The sequence below is a fragment of the Coffea arabica genome, chromosome 6c, assembly GCF_036785885.1.
Source record: "Coffea arabica cultivar ET-39 chromosome 6c, Coffea Arabica ET-39 HiFi, whole genome shotgun sequence".
NCBI lineage: Eukaryota > Viridiplantae > Streptophyta > Magnoliopsida > Gentianales > Rubiaceae > Coffea > Coffea arabica.
In genome coordinates this window covers 59,726,187-59,745,400 of record NC_092320.1, presented here as the reverse complement: position 1 = coordinate 59,745,400, position 19,214 = coordinate 59,726,187, and the positions used below count along the sequence as shown (strand labels likewise).

At 35.9% G+C, this 19,214-nt stretch overlaps 1 protein-coding gene across 1 annotated transcript; it reads right to left on the bottom strand.

Moving 5' to 3' along the window:
- Positions 1 to 2,243: 2,243 nt before the first annotated feature.
- On the bottom strand, positions 2,244 to 3,590 carry LOC113692494 (F-box protein At5g07610-like). The gene has a single exon (XM_027210907.2). It carries the CDS (start codon positions 3,588 to 3,590, stop codon positions 2,244 to 2,246), a length of 1,347 nt encoding a protein of 448 aa, XP_027066708.1.
- Between the last annotated feature and the right edge of the window lie 15,624 nt (positions 3,591 to 19,214).

Sequence of the window (19,214 nt, the reverse complement as noted above, 5' to 3'; positions counted from 1 at the left end):
TAAATTTAAAAGCACAACATATTGAAACAAGTGATGGGTGACCAGTTTGAACCTTGATCTCCCTTAAATCTTTGACGGTGCCAACAGTCCAATTCTGTGGGTTAAACAACCGAAGATTTTTTTTTTTTTTTTCTTTCTCTCGAAGATTTTTTTTTTTTCTTTCAAAGTCCAAAGAGCTTGAATCAATTTTTACAAACCTAAACCCCGAGAGAATCTCAAAAGCCGGTATTCTTTGAAGTCCCACAGGAGACTTATAACTACCAACCCAAATCCCCCCAATCCCGATGTGGGATACATCAAAGGGGATGACACTCCAAACCTCCACGACGGGGGGCTGCTGCTAAGCCCAACTGGAACCCAACCCCTCCAGAGGCGATGTTTCTTTCTTTCAAAACTCAAAGAACTTGAATCAATTTTTATAAACCTAAATTTCGAGAGAATCCCAGAAATCAATATTCTTTGAGGTCTTACAGAAAACTTATAACTACCGACTCAAATCCCACCAACTCTAACGTGGGATACATCAAGGGAATGACACCCCAAACCTCCACGACGGGGGCTGCTGCTATGCCCAACTGGAACCCAACCCCTAGACGCGATGTTTCTTTCTTTCGAAGATTCGCTTGATAAAAATTTGTTCGAAAAATGTATCATAGGCTAGAGTTGTCTTGTCAACAGACAATTATGACCTGCAAAGAGTTGGCCAAAGTTACTTTCCCATTGACATGATGATGGAAATTTTGGTTCGGGTGCCAGGAAAGGGCTGAGGGGATAAAAAACATAAAAAACAAAAAAACCAAAGGACCCAGAAGCACCTAGGAATGAGCATGCAACTAGTAAAACTTATCTAATTGTTAACTAATCTTTCTTTTAAGGGATGATTAAAGAAATTTCCCTGGAGATTTTTGACACTTTCAACGACTTCTTTTAAAATTTCAAAAATTATACTAATCTCCCTTATTAGAAATTTAGATCCCATTACTTATATGACATGTGGTGAAAGTACTATTCTATCTTAAGACGTTATACTTTATAACAAATGGATATTTGATAAAAGAAATGTTTGGGCATTAAATAAATGAGATTAACTAATTAAATCAGCTTAACAATGATTTCATCTCAAATTAACAACCATCACCACAATCAAAAAATGACAATCAAAAAATGGCACCAATTGCTACTCTAAGATGGTGTCATTTTTGTGATCGATATTACTTGACAATAACAAGGATAGACAACCTTACACAATCTGATTGAATAATATAGAGGTTTGATAATTAAGTCCTAATGTTTATTGAATTTTGGTTTGAGGGTACACTTGATGTTTTGTCTATTATGTATTTTTATGATTTATGCAATTATCAAAAACTTATTTAGTTTAAGAGATAAATAATACATTTTAGAGATAACAGACTTGTTTTGTTGAATCTTGTGTTTACATAAAACTGATTCATACCTTTGTTGTTAATCTGTTGAATAGACCCATGTACTTTCTGCACCAATACTTTACCCTCACTTTTACCTTGCCAACTACAACTAAAAGATCAATTTTTTATCAAACACTTTACTTTCGCCTTGCCAACTACAACAAAAAGATCAATTGTTTTAACCTCAAATTTAGATGCTCGTACAGATAATTTGATAGATTTGTTGAGCTAGTTTTGTCCTTCATATACTGTTGTAAAGGACAGAAAATATGGCGATTGCAATTTGTACTAGCTATTGCAAAGTTCACTGGTGCTTCAGCCTTCAGCCTGTTGCTACTGCATCTTTTCGAATTTCACTTGTGCCAAAATCCAAGCCAAACTAATAATCCTTTTGATGTACATGTTGATGTTGACGGAGATGACAGAAAGAACAACTGTCACTACTAATCTGCCTGCATTCTACAAACCTGACTTCATTTTCCCACAACAATAAATTAACTCTTCAAATAAAAAAGAGTCTCCCCCATCAAAACAAGTTGTTTCCTGAATACAATAATGATAAAGCTTGAAGCACCAGTTCAAGAAAACTATTACAAACCAAAAACCGTGAGAAACAGGACTGGGAACACACCCTGAAAACCAGGAATTAAGCTCTAAAACTTGTACATAACCACCATAAAGCTATTAGCTTTAGATACCAAAGCTAAACACACAAGTAAACAAAAGATGATACTAACATTTGTTCATAATATAAAACTGCAGTAACCAAGCATCAAAGAGAATTTTGTTTGGAGATTTATCACTGATCTGCAGACTTTAAACTGAAGCAAGTGTATCAACATGCTGGAAAGCCTCGTACCACCTGTACCAAGTGCTATCACCCCATCCAGCAACTTCAGCATACACAGGCCCTACTTCAACAAGCTCCTTCACAACCATATCAGTAATATCATAAGAAAGAAACTTATCCTCCACAGAAATCACAATCCTGGCTTTCTTCCCCTCCTCATCCACAACCAAACAAGGTGTATGAAATCCAGGGCCCTTCATCTTTGGGTAATACCGAGTCAAAGGAGCAAAATCAACACGATGCTTCAGAATCCACTGAGAATAATCCCTCTTCAGTGCAAAAACATCAAACAACATGGCTTCAAGCTTGTTCACACACATAACAGACAGATCCCCACCTGCTTCCCCAAAATACCAGATATCATACTTGTTTCTAACCCCAAAACTAGCAGGAATTTGAGGAGTTGAGGGTTTAAGCCGTTCTTTTTGCACATCAAAACACAGAGTACAATAATTAGTACCAAACCAGTGAAAGTCTCCGTTCCATAAAACCCCTCTGTCATAGTAATAACGAACAGGCAACGTCCCAACTGCATCTTCAGTCACCCTCCATGCCCCAGTCTCTGATGAATATATCAAGAATCTATAGTTGTTACAGTCACTGTCACGGTCTAAACCGAAGCAAACAAGCTTGTAATGATCAGATTTTGAAGGGTCAAAAGCAATATTTGCATAGCGAAATATTGGCATATTATAGTCACCACTGAACCAGGGAATAACCCTGTGCTTGCAAGTTGTGGGATTGTAAACAATCAGCTGGAGGCGATTGTTTTTGAGTTTAATCTGCATGCAGAGCAACCCATTGCAAGAATGCAGGCTATGAATCTCATCTCCTTTTTTCAGAATCCCATCAGTTATAGGGGATGAGACGTTACCAACCGAGTCAACACCCTCTGGGGAAAGCGATATGAGATCGATCTCATTGCGTTCACTATCTGGGCTGAAAAAGAGGAGATCAGAGGTGGGATGTGTCCGGATAGCCCGTGCATGTTGCCGGCGGAAGGCAGGGTCGGAGATAAGTGAGAGCCATTGCTTGGAGACGCACTGGGAGCGTAGGAGAGGCTTTGGGGGTAGTTTAAGTAGAATTTTTGTTACAAGACTTTCTTCGCTGGCTACTGCAACTGCTGATGGAGAGGAGGGAGAAAAGGCATCATCAACTGGGATGTTGAGGTGAAGGTTTTCTTCTTGTTCTTGGGTTGGTTTTGTGGGTGAAGAAGCAGAGGGGTGAAGGAAGATTTGCCTTGGGTTCGTTATGGGTTGGAAGCGGGAGAGTTTTGCTTTCATGGCTATGGAATCGTTGCCGCCGGGAAGCATGTTTGATGGGAAGAAGTTGGAAGGGTTGGACCTCTCGGGGATGGAGATGAATTGGTTTGATGACGGATGGGAGGGTGAGAGAAGTGGGCTTTTATGGTTGGGTAGAGTCCTCTTTCAAATTTCAAATTTTGGGTAGAGTTCTTATGATTTGTTTGGATTTTTTTTTTTAATTACTATAACAATTTAATATGCGTAGAATAAAAAATAATTAAATATCCACAAAAATATAAAAATTACAATCCAAACAGGCCTAAATTTCTTGTTGATGGGGATGGGATTCTTGAATGGGGTAATTAAAAGTTATCAAAAGGGCGGAGGTTGGATTAAACCTAGTAATAAACTGACCAATCATGGACACAACAGTTTCTTTTTCCGAAGTTATAACCTAATAAATATCAAAGGGGAAAAAAAAAAAGAAATATCAAGGTGCTATTTGAACTGAACAGAGAAAGAATAAATGTGCAAGAAAGTAAGGTAAAAGGAAATGATTTTAAAAGAATATGGAAATATAATATATGCAATTTAAGCAAAATTTTGTAAGAATATAAAATTTAGTATTACTTAATGGCAATTATTAAAAATTATTGGTGTCTAATAACCTTTTTTTCTTCATAGCTTATCAAATTGGCATGCAGGACTTGAGATACTGGAAAGAGCAACGAAATTTTCCCATTAATCAAAATCATACATAAAGGAAACAGTAAATAATTTTCCTCCACCATCTCACATTTTTTTTCCATACAAGGAAAATTAGGAGGAAAATAAATCACCACTGGATCAATCGAGAATCATGAATATTTAGAATACAAGTTATAAGATTTGATTTTTTGACCTATATCCAACAAAAGTTTTAGAACTCTCCTTGTCGCCAACTACTCCTATTTTATCGTACAAACAAACACTAACCAAAAAGCTTAGAGTTATCTATGTGCTAAGAGTTATCGAGAATCGGATACTTGTACAAGAGTTTTCTTACACTTTCCTTAGTGTACAACTATCCCAATGGCTTAATTCTCACTCTCTATGTGTTTGGATAATTCTTACTCTTTCCGTTCCAAATTACTTATAACATTTCGAGATTTCAAATTTTTTAAAAAGGATAAAATATCAAAAAATTTCCTGTGATTTAATAAATGTTCAATTTAACTCCTTGTCATTTGGAAACCTACACTATAACTCCCTATGCTTTCAATTAAATTGAAAAAGGTAAAATACAGAAAACCTCATTGTGGTTTGGCTATTTGACCTCCTCATTATTTAAAAACACCTACACTACCCCCTTCGTGCTTTGGACTAGAGTGAAATTTAACCGGTAACTTGTATGCTACCTGAAAGTGATGTATTATTATTTTTTTAATATTTTTTATTTTATTGTCATTTTTTCTTTCAATTTTGGTGCTTTGACTTAACTATCATAGGTATCTTTACAAATTTTATAGGAGAAATCTTGCTCCTTCCTTTTTTTTTCCTTCAGTTTTCATTTTTTCTATTTTGCTTTTCCCTTCCACTTTCCTTTCCTTTTCCTCCTTTACTCGATCCAAAATCTTCATCGCCAAAATCTACCATAGCACCTCGCAGAATCTAGGTGAATCTTGCTGCCCAAAGAATCCCAAAAATCTGGGCACTTCCACTGTCAATTCAGTCTGCCTTGATCTGATAAATCAATTCATCTTCATCCAATTTTATCAGGGGTTCGTAAACCTTGATCTCCATCATTCACGCAACTCTCTAGCATTGTTGAATTTGGAACTTCGTTGCAATGGCTAACAAAGTGGCAGCGACAATTTATGTCTCTTGGGTTGTCTATTTATGTCTCTTGGGTAGCTGAAAGTTTCGTGGTATGGTGATGGTGGTAGTAATGGCTAACAAAGTGGCAGCGGCAATGGCAGCAATAGCGGCGAAAGGAAAAAGAAGAAAAGAATTACGCAGTGTGGCAATAGCAGCGCCCTATTACCCGAATTATGCAGATTAAGGTTGTAGGACATACTCTCAGAAGTTGGGTCAGACGGGCTAGATTCAACAACTTCAAATTGGAGCATCGGTTCCTCTAGAGCATCAGATTGGAGTGGGAGCTCAAGATTCTTCATCTTCTTAGTCGGCCTCTATTTGTTAGGCTTAGGAGGAATTACCCGATTATCCCTATTTTTTGCGGTTAGGGCCTTGGAGGAGTCGAATTTGGTAACGAATTCTTTTGACTCTCCGCCGTCGGTGGCAGTGGCAAAGGGTTTCTTGAGGGTCGAATTTTGGGGCTTTGAAAGAGAGCTTCATCTTAGCAAAGAATTGAAAGAAAATTCTAAATTAAAATCTCCGATCCCCCAAAAACCTACAAATAAAGGCGAGGACTACCTGCCAATGACTCTCTAATGCAATTGATGCAGCAATTTTGCCTGCAATTATATAGGGCCAGCAAGAACCCAACCCCAAGGCTAGCAAGAAGCCAAAGAAGAGGTCGCCGCCTCCCAGGTGTCACCAAGAACCGTTGTTGGATCCATTGAGAGGAGCCGATCCAATGGCGGCGGACCCCGTTATCGCATTGGTAGGGTGTCTCCGGCGATAGAGCCGCCATCTGCGAAGGTTTTGGCATGTGGGTTTTGCACTTGCAGTGCTTTTGGGAAACCACCACCTGAAAAGACTCGTCGGAGACCTCCCAAGCATGCTTCGATATTGTGAGTTGTGGAGAATGTGAAATGGAAGAAGAAGGAGAGGAAGAATAGAAAAGAAAAGACAAAAAAAAGGAAAGGAAAGGAAAATAAAATTAAAAAATAAGTAATAGACAGACTACCGGTTCACAGCAGGTCAAAAAGCGTAATTCCACTCTAGTCCAAAGCACGAGGGAGTAGTGTGAGTGTTTTTAAATAATTAATGAGGAGGTAGCGTGTCAATTAGTCAAATCACAAAGAGGTTTTCTGTATTTTACTCAATTGAAAATTGAACAGAAAGCATCCAACGTAGAGGTTATATATGAAATATCAATATTATCTCTATATAAATGACCTTTTTTTTATTTGAAAAATTACATCATGACTTCTCATGATTTTGATTAAATTAAAAATTAAATGAAAAGCTAGGAGCTTGCATTTTAAAGTGATGGCAACCAGGTAACAGACTTTATTCTCAAAGCGTTAACTTTACCAAACGAAGAACTATACAGGAAAGCTGAAGCTTGCGAGATTGGCCATTGCACTGTTTGCAAGCCTTCTAGCCACTGGATCGCCAGCAATAAATCCTTTCTTTTTGAATACCGATTAAAAGTTCTGCACGCCTTGCAGACTGACACGGGCATGCCCGTTACGAATGCAAAGTGGCAAATAAGGAGCCTGGTGTCTACGCGCCACCGAGAATGGCCTATGTTCCTAAAAACCCAAGGCAAAAATTTGGTCTGAACCTGATCCACGACCCTACATGTAATCGATATTCTCTCTCACTTTTTATTATATTAGGAGTGTTTGGATTGCAAATTATTTTAAATAATATTTTACTTATATTATAAACATATTTTTAATTAATTTTTTTATATTTTTAATCATCTTTTTACCTTAAATACGTCATATCACAAAATATGCTACAATAATTATTCTAAATAATATTTCAAATAATACTCTATCCAAATAAATCATTGTTATTTCTTATTCACAGACATCATGCTTTATTTCTATTTTGTTTCTTTAAGATTCATTAACTATTAACTTAGCAAAAAATAAATACAACAATCTCAAAAGCAATATATAATAGAAAATTAAAAAATATAGTAAAAAAATTCATAAAAAATCTCATTTTTTATGCATTTTAATTTTTTTTAGTTTGTTAAATTTTGTGTATTATTCAGTTAATAGTTATTTGATTCTAATGAAACAAAAAATAATAATATTTATAAAAAAGAAATAATAATATAATAAAAAGCAAAACGGAGAGTGAACCAAATATTTGGACAAAAAATCCGTTGCGCATTTTTGAGCACTTTGTTTGCCATCTAAATTTGATTTTCAACAAAGTCAAAATTTAATCCATTCCTCCCTGAGCAGCGTATAGATTTGAACCAGTCCACAAAGTTATCAATAAATGAGATATCAACCAGTCTATTTTTCAAAGGTATCTTCTAACATTTTTTAGCCATAATCATTCCAAACAATGGCTACTACCCATAGCCATATACATACAAATCAATAACTAGTTTTAATAAATGTTCCAGAATTTTCTTCTTCCTTTTTTTTCCCCCCAAAACTCCATCTTATCGTTGTATTAAGATCTCCCTACCCAAAATTAAAAAAAAAAAAGATAACAAAAAAATCCTCAAAACCCCCAAGATCTTGATTTTTTTTTTTCTATTTAAACATTTGGGCTGTTTATTTTCAAAATTATAGATCATAAAATTGATCTGAAACCTAACCTTAGGCTTTTTGGGGAAGAGGTGAAGGCGACATGGAGTAGAACAAAGCGATAGTGACAGTTGGAAATTGGCGAGAAAGAGCGAGGACATTGGGTTCAAAACGAAAGAGTGCCTGAAAAAAGGGTCATACAGTTGGCTATCAATCTCTCTTGGCTGGCAAATGTTACCTCCTCCCGAGCAAGGGCTACTAGGTAATGGCAGTGATGGAGTGGAAGTTTGAGAGGAGAATGAGAGGAAGGCTCCAAGTGCTGTTTGGGCTTCATCTGGTATTTGAATTATTAATATTATTAAGCAGTGGCACCAGAAAACCGGGCTTTGGGTGGTCTACGTGTTGGGCAGAAATGGTTCCAATAGGACACCGGCGGATGGTGGCTGTGGGCAGAGGCGGAGTTCAGGCAACCTTCCTTTCGTCTAACGAGGGGCTGTTGAGGAGCCTTCTTTTTTTGTAGTCTAGAGATGCAAATACACAAAAATAAGTAACTTCCAATCCGCCCCACCAAAATAATATATATATATATATATATATATCCTTATCCTTATATTATATAAGATTGAGTTTTGATCAAAGAATAGATTGAATTTCAATCGTATAGGTGGGGGTTTTCTGGGAATGTGAAATATTGTGTATTAGTTTAAAAACTTTAGGTAGAAGTTAAGGAAGCATGTATTTGGGTATGTTTATTGAAATGACCCCATTTTAATATATTTAAAGTTGTCATTAATGAACCATCTGGGTATTGATGGAATGTTTAATTAGTGTGCAACCGTTTTTGCATTTTGTACAACTCATATATGCTTGTGTGTTGGTGTAACTATCGGAATATTCCTTAACTACCAATGATTCCCCTTTTCAGCTGCAAATAACCATTTGAGATTTTGCTTTGTCCGAAGCGTTTGAATGACAATCGGATTTAGGAAATGAGCCAACGTTTTCTCTATCAATGGTAGGAACCCATTTCTCTATCATTTATAATCTGCATTTATGAGGCACAAACGTTGGTCAGTTTATTCCCTTTCAGTTTCAGGAGTTAAGTTTTTCCTTTTTGCCTTTGTCTACAACGATTTGCCTCATCATTTTCTCTTCCATCCGAAATCAACTCTGAAATTACCTATTATTTCGTCATTAATTACACTCAATTTAATTGCCCAACCGTTGGTATGTTAATTAGGGGTGGCAATTGGGTCCGTTTCGGGTTGATACCCGTGTATAACAGAAAATTCGCTAACCTGAACCTGACCCGTCAACCCGAAACGAGTCAGAATACCTGATACGAATCCGAAAATTTCGGATTGACGGGTCAACCTGAAATTATCCGAAACTTAATTTTAAATTATTAATTCATCACTGTAATTTTTAATAAAATCAATTTTGTACAAGATTAATTACATAATCAAGTAATAAAAATTTAAATAAATAATCCCAAACCAAATCTAAAATAAATTAAAACACTGTAAAAGTGTTTTATCCCAAACCAAATATAAAATAAATTTAAAGAGTATAAAAGTAAAAAATAAAATAATATATTATTTGTCCAAATATAATAATTTCAATTTCACACAAGTTAAATAAATTCATTTAGGACTAAGTGATTAATGCCTTTGGAAAAAAAAGAATAACTTAGTTTAGTTAGATAAAATAATTTTTATGTTTATTAAATTATTTTTAATTCATAAAACTGGTTATCGGGTCATATTAGATCACCCACGGGTTGACCTGAATTTGACCTATTTTCTTTTCGGGTCCATCGGATTCGACCCGATTTTGACCCAAACCCACGAAACCTCAACCCAAATCTATTAATTTTGTGTCAGGTTCGTGTCATGTTTTCAGGTCATGTCGAAAATTGTCACCCCTAATGTTAATGCCTAAACGGTTGATTATCAGTTTCTCCCAGTTCGCATTCTAGGATTGGAATAATTCTACCTGGGTTCATACTAACCAGCTCAGAATGCTCTTCAGTCCCAACTACTCCTGGTGGTTCAGCGTGATGTTAGATTTCACCCTCCCAAATTTTTCAGTTCCTCCCTTAATTTTGTCGGTGTGTTCTTAGTACCTACAATTAGCGGCTCTTATCGCATTGCCTAACCCCAATTGGTCTGGGTTGGTTATAATCTTATAAGTTTGCAGGAATAGCAAGTAAGAGCTCTCGATGGAGATTCTGGAATAAGGTTAGCTTTCTGTGTTGCTCTACTTTTCTGCATTATCAACAACCTTCAATTTGACACAGTTTTATTGTAACGCTATGTGAATTGATTGATTATATCGTTTATCTTTTTATACTAAGTTTTATTTCTTCTTACAATGTATTTTTGTTTGTTCAACAAAAAAACCTCTTTCCCCACAAGGACCAAACACCCGTGCGATGTGCGGGCACTCCCCCTAGTATATATATATATATATATATATATCAGTTTCTAGTGCTTAGAACTATTAAGTTATCCTTAACTTTCCCCTGAAATCCTTTTCTTCTGTTTTTTTTCCCAAATATTAGAGATAAGCTTGCGCTCGTTTGGAGGGATCATTGTAAATAATTGAAGTATGTCGGTCACGGTATATAAAATATTCGACGAGAGCTGCTCCTGTATAAGGAGTGAGATATTGTAATATAGTAGGGGAATCCGCAGTTTCGACTACTACAATGAACTCCCTATGGTTTGTTGAATGTTCAATTTAACTTCTGATTTGAAAAATTATACTATGACTCTCTATGATTTCGACTAAATTGAAAATTGAATGGAAAGCATCTTACGTATAATAGGGGCAATATTGATATTTCACACATAATTGTCAGATTTGGTGCTTTTTTATCTAATTTTCAATTTAGTTGAAACCACAGGGAATTATAGTATAGGTTTTCAAACCAAAGGAGTTATATTAAACATTTAGCAAACCACAAAGAGTTTTTTTTTTTGGTATTTTACACTTTTAAGAATAGTGGCTAGATAATGATGTTAATGAATTTGTTTCCAAAGTTACCCTCTAAAATTTAAATTTAGCATGAAATATAGATAAAGGTGAAGGTAATATTAGAAAAAGAAATCAAAATTAGTTTGAATTTAGTAAGATGACAAACATTTTGGTACATTCCAAAAAAGAAAATATGACATTTTCAATAGAATGGAGGGAGTATTTACAAAAAAATTATTTGCTTGTAACACATTTTTCAACACGCTTTTTTATCTTCTTAATCACCTTTTTATTTCACATACATCATATTATAAAAAACTGCTATTGGTAAAAATGTGCCACTTCTTCAAAATAAAAGGTCGTGCGTTCAAATTGCTGCTGATATGAGAAATGTGTTAGTGGGTGATTTGTAAAAACTTGTCAATTTCAATAAACACTTCCAATGCTCTTTTGTGACTTTTCTCCTCGAAAAAACTCTCTTGCAAGTGCTTCATAGATGACCAATAAAAGTAATCAACTTAACCAAAAGAAAACGGAAAAGAAAAGTACGAAGCAAGGAAAAACTTTTTTTTTTTTTTTTTTTGTAGAATGAAAAGAAAAGCGAATTTTCAAGAATAGTAATAATAAAAAAATAGATAATCAAAATTTTTTGATTTTTGTAAATATATATATTTACATATTTTTCAATTATCTTTTTATCTTATATATATCACATATTTTTTTTTAAAAAAAATGCCATAGTAATTTTCCCCCAAAATTTCTCTAGAAAATGCAATCCAAATAACCTCTTAACTTTTAATAGTTTACCCTAGTGTTGTCATTAGTTCTTGGTTGGGAAATCCTTAGGTAACTACTGCAGTGAATTCTAGTTTCCCAAAAATATATTCTTGCTTGCCAACTTCTTTTTGACTCCTCTCAAATTCGGCCCAAAAAAAGAAAAAAGTTGACCGGTTAATGTCTGGAATTGGAGCTTCCACTACCTAGTCCTATCCGTTGTTATTTTGTAAGTCATAATTCAACAATATTTTTGTATCTATATCCTATTATAAATTGAGTTATAATCTAATGCATATACTAAAAAAGGTAGTACTTAGTAGTAAAATTTATTAAGTTGAGACAATCTCCTGTAAAATAATATATTGTGATTTTGGAACAAAAGTTGATCTATATAAAAACTCTATATATTCAAGTTCAAGAGTAAATATGATGAAATTATATACTCAATCCTATGATAAGTAGAATTACTGTGCTTATCCCATCCAACTTCGACAAGCACAATTAAGGATTGGTATGTAAGCTTTTATCCGACACATTATGTCAGATCAAAATGTTAGATCACAATCCCATCCAATTATCACTCATAGTGTCACACAAGGAAAGAAAAAACACTAATATAAGTTTGGTTTGTATTTGCAAGCGAGTTCATCCAAAAAAAAAAAAAACACTATTGAACATCACGACAGTTCTTAACAATAAACATGGGCATAGAAATCCTTAAAATCAAGGAGTTGAGCCGAAGAAGAATTTATTTTTGTCACCTAAGTCGTTTAGTATAGGATTTTTCATTTGCAAGCTTATATTTAGATTGACTACAACTTGAACTAACGCAGAAAAATATGCATCCCAAAATTCTCTCTGCTCCAGAAGCAATGGCGAAAGGGATCTTAATTAGACACGTAGAAAACCCAAGAGAAATCTCCTTGGGCTCTTATTCTGCTGATTATCATGCAGAAGCCATAGCAGTAGCATCAAAAGGCATCAAAAGGCTTGGCTTTGTCAAAATCGAGAGGCCAAGAAGCTGCAGCAAGTTCTCTTGTGGGTAATAACGAAGACCTCTTATGGTTGATCTTAACTTGCCTCCAGTTCTCTCCTTCGGTTCGGATGTGTATCCAAGCAATGGCTCTGGATGATAGACCCGGGTTTCCGTCTCCTCCATTCTCGGAATTATTCCACCACCACCTCCTCCTCTGCCGCAACTACCGGCCTCTTTTTGTTCCGGAGACACTTTGAAATCACTGATATCAATTTCATCTCTTTTAGGCAAGAATGTGCAAACTCCATGAGTGCCAGTATTTCCAACTTGAGAAACTCTTTGAAAGGTGAAATCGTGGATTTACATTCGTGCAACGGGCTATTAGCCATCACGGTGGGAATCTTGGGATCACAAGATTACGATGAAAAAGTTGTTGTGTACAGCCCGACTACTCGTCAGCATAGGCTTATCCCTCATGTTGATACTCTGCCAAAGTCTTGTTCTTTGCAAAATCTGAATATAGTGTTCGATCCTTCCAAGTTTGATCACTATAAATTGGTCCATGTATGGTCAGCATGGGGTTGGATTGAGTATGTAGATACATGTAAATTCGAAGTTTATTCATCGGAAACTGGGGTTTGGAGGGAGAGTAAGGGCCTATCCTCCACAGATGATGAAGATGTAAATTTTAGAAAGGGAGTTTTGTGGAATGGTGATCTTCGTTGGTTAAGTAAAAACGGGTATACTCCATGCTTTGACTTTGAAAATGAGTGTCTTCGCAATAACCTGCCCTCTCTGCCAAAAACTAGCCAGCCGATGTTTTGTTTTTCGGGGTGTCAGGAGAGAATTTGTGTTATTGCAGAAAAAAAAAAATCCCAGAACAATGTGCTGTAATGTTTTCGAACTGGAAAGGGATTCCTCTAAGTGAAATGTGAAGTATTATGATCTTTCTCCTCTCAATACTTTTGATCTTTCAATGGTGGGTGAAATGTGGCAAATACTCAGTATTCCTGTGGACAAGAAAGAAAAGAAAGCAACACTGGTTATATCTCTACCTGGTAAAGTCATCTCCTATGATATTGAAAATATGATTGTGAAGGAGATTGCTGACGCAGTGCAGGTGGATTATCAAAATTGACGGTTGGATGAGTCACCATACGGATGGATGGATGCCTGCCAACATATGGAAACATTGGCCTGTGTTTGAAATTTTTAATTTGGATCCATTCAGCAGCTTAATCATATGATTTTATAGGTAGAATTTTAGTTTTTGTATGTTATTCTTGATTATAGAAATTTCTGTAACAGATGCTTCTAGCCTTATCAGCATTAGTAGTTTGGGAAACTTTCTTTTCTGTTCACAACTTAATAGACCATATATTTACTTGGTTGAATATCTATCAGATACATGGAAGTCATGTATTCCAGTGTTCTGTTGCTCTCTATACTTTCTGTTGAAGGTGGAAGACCCCGACTGGTCATGCTAATTATTTTATAGATAACTAAATGGAACACTAGATGTAAGGAATAAAATTTCACATACTCTTAAGACAACCATTCTACTGATTGTTTTCTTAATGTTTGTATTGTTCCATGTATCTTAGACTAAATCATGAAAGATTTTCTTGAGCTTTTCCTATGAGCTAATTTTACTTGAAACTTTGGGCACATGGAAAATTAAGCCGAAACTGTTGAAGAGGTACGAGGACTTCAGCTACTTGAATAAGTTACAAGTGTTACCCCTACACTCTCTATGGTTAAAATATGACTTTCAATGCCCATGAAGAATGTGATTTGCTCTCATCCCTAAATAAGAAGATTCACGAAGTACAATGCCTATTACCCTTGTGTGTGTGTGTGTTGTAGCCAAGCTTTCTAGCATCGTCTTACTCTTATCGGGGTGCTTATAATTTCCAAGATCTTCGAGCTCGCCAAACCTTTGCATCTAAAGTATCTCTTCCACCTCTGAAACAGTGGCGAAGGGGACTTTAGTCAAACACACAGAAACCCCAAGAGAAATCTCCATCCGCTCTCCCGCTCTTCATCAAGCAACAGAGACAGCATCAACGATCAGCAGCCTCTCGCAGTCAAATTCAAAACCCAAGGAACAGGAAATCAAATAACGACAAAAACCCTATTCACCAAACCCCATCATCACCATCATTAGCAGCAGCAGCAGCAGCAGCAGCAACAGCTTCTCTCATAGGCTACAACGAGGATATCTCGAGTCAAATATTACTTTAATTGCAGCCCAAGTCTCTGCTGTGCTTCCAACGCGTTACCAAACAATAGGAATCGATAATATCCAAGCTCGCCTTTCGCCGCCTTCATTGCTCGAGATATCCTCGCAGCACATCCGCCCTGTTTTTGCCCCTGGGATGGATGAAACCAACGAGCTCAATTTCATGTCTTTCAACCATGAATATACGAACTTAATGGTTGGCATGGTTTCCAACTGCCGTGGAGAAGTTGTAACTTTACATTCAAGCAACGGGTTGTTAGCTATTGTGTTAAATTCAAAATAGAATCATGAAGAAATTATTGGGTATAACCCTGCTACTCGTTTACATAGGCTTATTCCCCGGAATAATATTTTGGCACGAAAACGTTTTCTGCTGGCATTGGATGTTGTGTTTGATCCTTTAAAATCTTGTCACTTTAAATTGGTTCACATATGGGCTTCATTGGGATACAAGCAATTTCGAGATGAATGTGGATTCTGTGTATATTTCATCCGAAATTGGGGTTTGGAGGGAGAGTATAAGCGTTTTGAAAATAGATTATGACTGTATATTTTGAGAAGGGAATCTTATGGAATGGTGATCTTTACCGGATAAGTATCAACTAGTACGTTTTGTGCTTTGATATGGAAAATGAGCGCCTTCGTCAAGACATACCTTCTCTCCTAAAAACACCAGCGTACGACTGGCCAAGGCGGCCAGATCTTCAGTTTTTTGGTGTTTCAGGAGAGAATTTATGTGTTATCAAGGAAAAGAGGCCCTGGAACAATGGATCTTGATATTTTGAACTTGAGAGGGACTATTCTAAGTGGAATGTGAAGTATTGTTGTCTTTCTCCTCTCACTACTTCGTATCCTTGGATGGTGGATAAAGTGTGGCATATACTACATATATTATCGTGGACGACAAAGAGCAAAAAGCAATACTGATTATATCACTACGTGATAAAGTCATCTCTTATGGTATTAAAGATACGACTCTGAAGGAGATTGCTGATACTAAGATCGCTGGACGCACGAATGGATGGATGCTTACCACCACAGGGAGACATTAGCTTGTGTTTAAAAAATGTGAATTAATTTAGCAGCTTAGTAATCTGATTTTTATAGGGACAGTTATAGTTTTTCTTATTAATTCTGATTATAGGAATTTCTCAACAGATGCTTCTAGGCTTATCAGTGCGCATTAGTAGTTTGGGAACTTCTTTTCTGCTCTTTACTTCTCATTCATTGTTTGAAAGTATACCATTTAATAAGTTAGTTGAATAGCATAAATAGTTGGACGGTTATATGCTGTTTTCAGCGTTGTAAGTTTAATTCCATCCAGTTGTTGGAGCATTTAAACCATGATGCAGCAAAAAGTCAGCCTAAACCTGTTAGTTTCTATACCTTTTTGTTGATGGTGGATTATCTTGATTGATCACAGCCATGTTTTCTGATCATGATGAATGGTTGAAAAATAGCTACATGGGATGCTAGATGTAACAAATAGGCTTAAGAAAATCATATTAGTGATTATTCTGTTGCAAAATCAACCATGGTAGGTGGAAGTTATGAATAACAGTAATGTTAGGCAAATGTAATGTTGATATTCTTCCAGGTATCTTGACTAGATGATGGAATATTTTCTTCGTTACTTCCTGCAAGCAATCTTCTTTGCTAGGAATAATTGCCGGTTACTCGTATTTATGAAACATTGGACACAGAAAATTAAGATGAAAATGTAGAAAAAGGAAAACCTTTTTTGGTGAAGTGCCTTGCAATTGCCATATTCCCCCATGAGAATATAAAGGAAAAACTTTGTCTAAAATAGCAATATGCCATTACGAGTACTGACAGGTGTCGAACTTGTGCAATAATAATAAATAAAACCTAACTACCACTTAAAACAGTCAATAATCAATTCGAGTATTGGAGCAGGGACTCTAGGTGTGCAATGGGTTACTTGATTCACCATGTTCCCGAAGAGTTTGCTTAATCCGATATACCTGAATAAATTATTTAACTGAATTCCCTAACTAGTAGACAATGGTAAGCAGGGTCGTCTCCTCAGGGACTAGCAAGATATTTTGTTTCTTTTCAAATCAAGATTAATGGGGGGTTTTGGTGTCAAATGCCAACTAAACAAACTAAATGCAGAAAATAATTAATTAAAAGGAATAACTAAGAGAAACTCTAGCCAAGGGTACACTTCAGAAATGGTTCATGCAATTGATCATCGATTCACAGATAATTCCAACAAATATTAATAGATTGGTTATAGTTGTCTCGCACGCGCTAAACAACCAGCCCTTCCTTAATTTATCGATAGCTAAGGTACGACCGTTAGCTATTTCTCTAACCCAAAAACAACCCTAGGTACGACCGTAGGATTTAATTTCTAGATTGCATTAATAATTAGAAAGGCCCAATCCTAACTAACAAACACGCTACGAGGGTTTGTTTAAATTAGATCGTACACTCCCCTGACATAAACCCAATTACGCCAGTTGCTACTAAGATAGAGATAACGAATAATTACGGATTCAATTACCTCTATTTAGCAAAATAGCCTACGTGAATAATTAAATATTGCGCATCTATTCAATCACTCACACGAGCTATAGCAATTAAAAGCAGGAAACATATAAATACCAATAAATGAAGGAAACAATTAAAAGCGGTTTAGATCTCACAGTAATTGCCGAACCAATTCGTTAGTTGTCCCCTTGACTAGAAGTAGGAGGTTAGTCCTCCATTAATGGAGAACAACCATGCAAACAATTGTTCCAAGCTTTTTCATTGTTTTTTCTCCAAAAATCGGTAAAAAGGAAATAATACAAAGACAAGCTGTTCTTTTTTCTTCTCCTCATTGCTTTTAAAGCATCCCCAAAGCCAAACGAAAATACATCCAAGCCAAGTAGCAATCCCGCGGAATCCGGCTTTCTTTCCTCTTCTCGTTTGTTTTGTTTCCTATTCAGCTTCTACTACTCATTGTTCCTTTCCAAACGTGAAAGAAGGAATACAAATAGACTAGCCTCTTTTTTCCTTTTGGTAGCCACGAAATTGAAGGAATTTGATTTTCCTAATTTTTAGCTTTTTGAAACCAAATAGACTTCCTCCCAATCTTCCGTTAATAATCCACGTAGACTCCCTTTTGAATTAGAAAACTCTTGAAAAATCACATCTTTTATCTCTTTTTGCTCCACCTTCCTACAATTTGTACCAAATACCAAATATAAGTAGAATCAATCAATTAAAATAATATTTGGTTAAAATCAAGGGAAGAATAATTATAAATTTAACAACAAATCATGACTTATCAAGTACCATAACCGTATTGGATGCAGTCATTAGCTTACTCATAAGATTATTGAGGTGCAAAATGATTTTTATGATTCCTGAGTACAGAAATTCCTGGATTGATTCTTCCAGCTATGTTAGGATTACTAATGTGGGAAATTTTATTTGTTTAGATTGACAGGAAAGCATCATTGATTGTTTTTCTTCACCTTTTTTATCGGACAGAATTTTTCAGAGTATATATCTTCCTTTTCTTTAAATTGCAGAATTCAATTTAGGCCACTGGTATCTCAACTATTATTTCAAGTTTTTGCAGCTTGATGTTGAAAGGTTCACTGCTAAACATGCTATCTAAATCTGTCCGTTACGTACTGAAGCCGGAAGTTGAAGTCTTGATTTATCAGCATCCTCTGCTCCTAGTCATGTTAAATGTTGTTTTCCTGTGGAGCATATATGTTGATAATCACAGGCAATCCTTGATAAGTGGACCATATTCTTGATTAGCATCAGTTTGATTAGCATTTGAAAGACATTAATACTGGATATTCTTCTATTGCAGCAATTGTGTTGTAATCACCGCTGTATCTTAGACTAGATCCAGGAAGTTTCTCTTTATCCTTTGGCGCAAGCTAATCATATTTTTCTTGGCCATGTGCTGCAGTTTACCAAACCTTTTGGCATTGTTAGATAAACAAAAACTGCCTGACACTTTAATCTAGTTGCCCAACGAAACTGAACTAAATAGAAATTCTGTGCCTTAACAGTTAACACTCAAAAGATGAGTATCATACATCGAAACACAGAGCTCTTGATGTTAAGCAGAGCTTTGGAAGAATGTCATTCACACCAAGTCAAATTGAATCAGTCGTTCCTGTTTTACTTGGTGTAACCATATCCCACCATGGATTAGAGTTTTCAACTCATGGACCTACTCTTCTTCAAAATCCAAACCCAATTCTTGATACCTACCAACCCTTGGCTCCTTGATCTAACACTAATTGGACCCGTTGACAAACTCTTGATGCACCTGATCCAACACAAACCAAACTTCTTGG

Coding starts and splice junctions, on each gene's coding strand:
- LOC113692494 (XM_027210907.2), bottom strand. CDS start 3,590: ATGCTTCCCGGCGGCAACGATTCCATAGCCATGAAAGCAAAACTCTCC.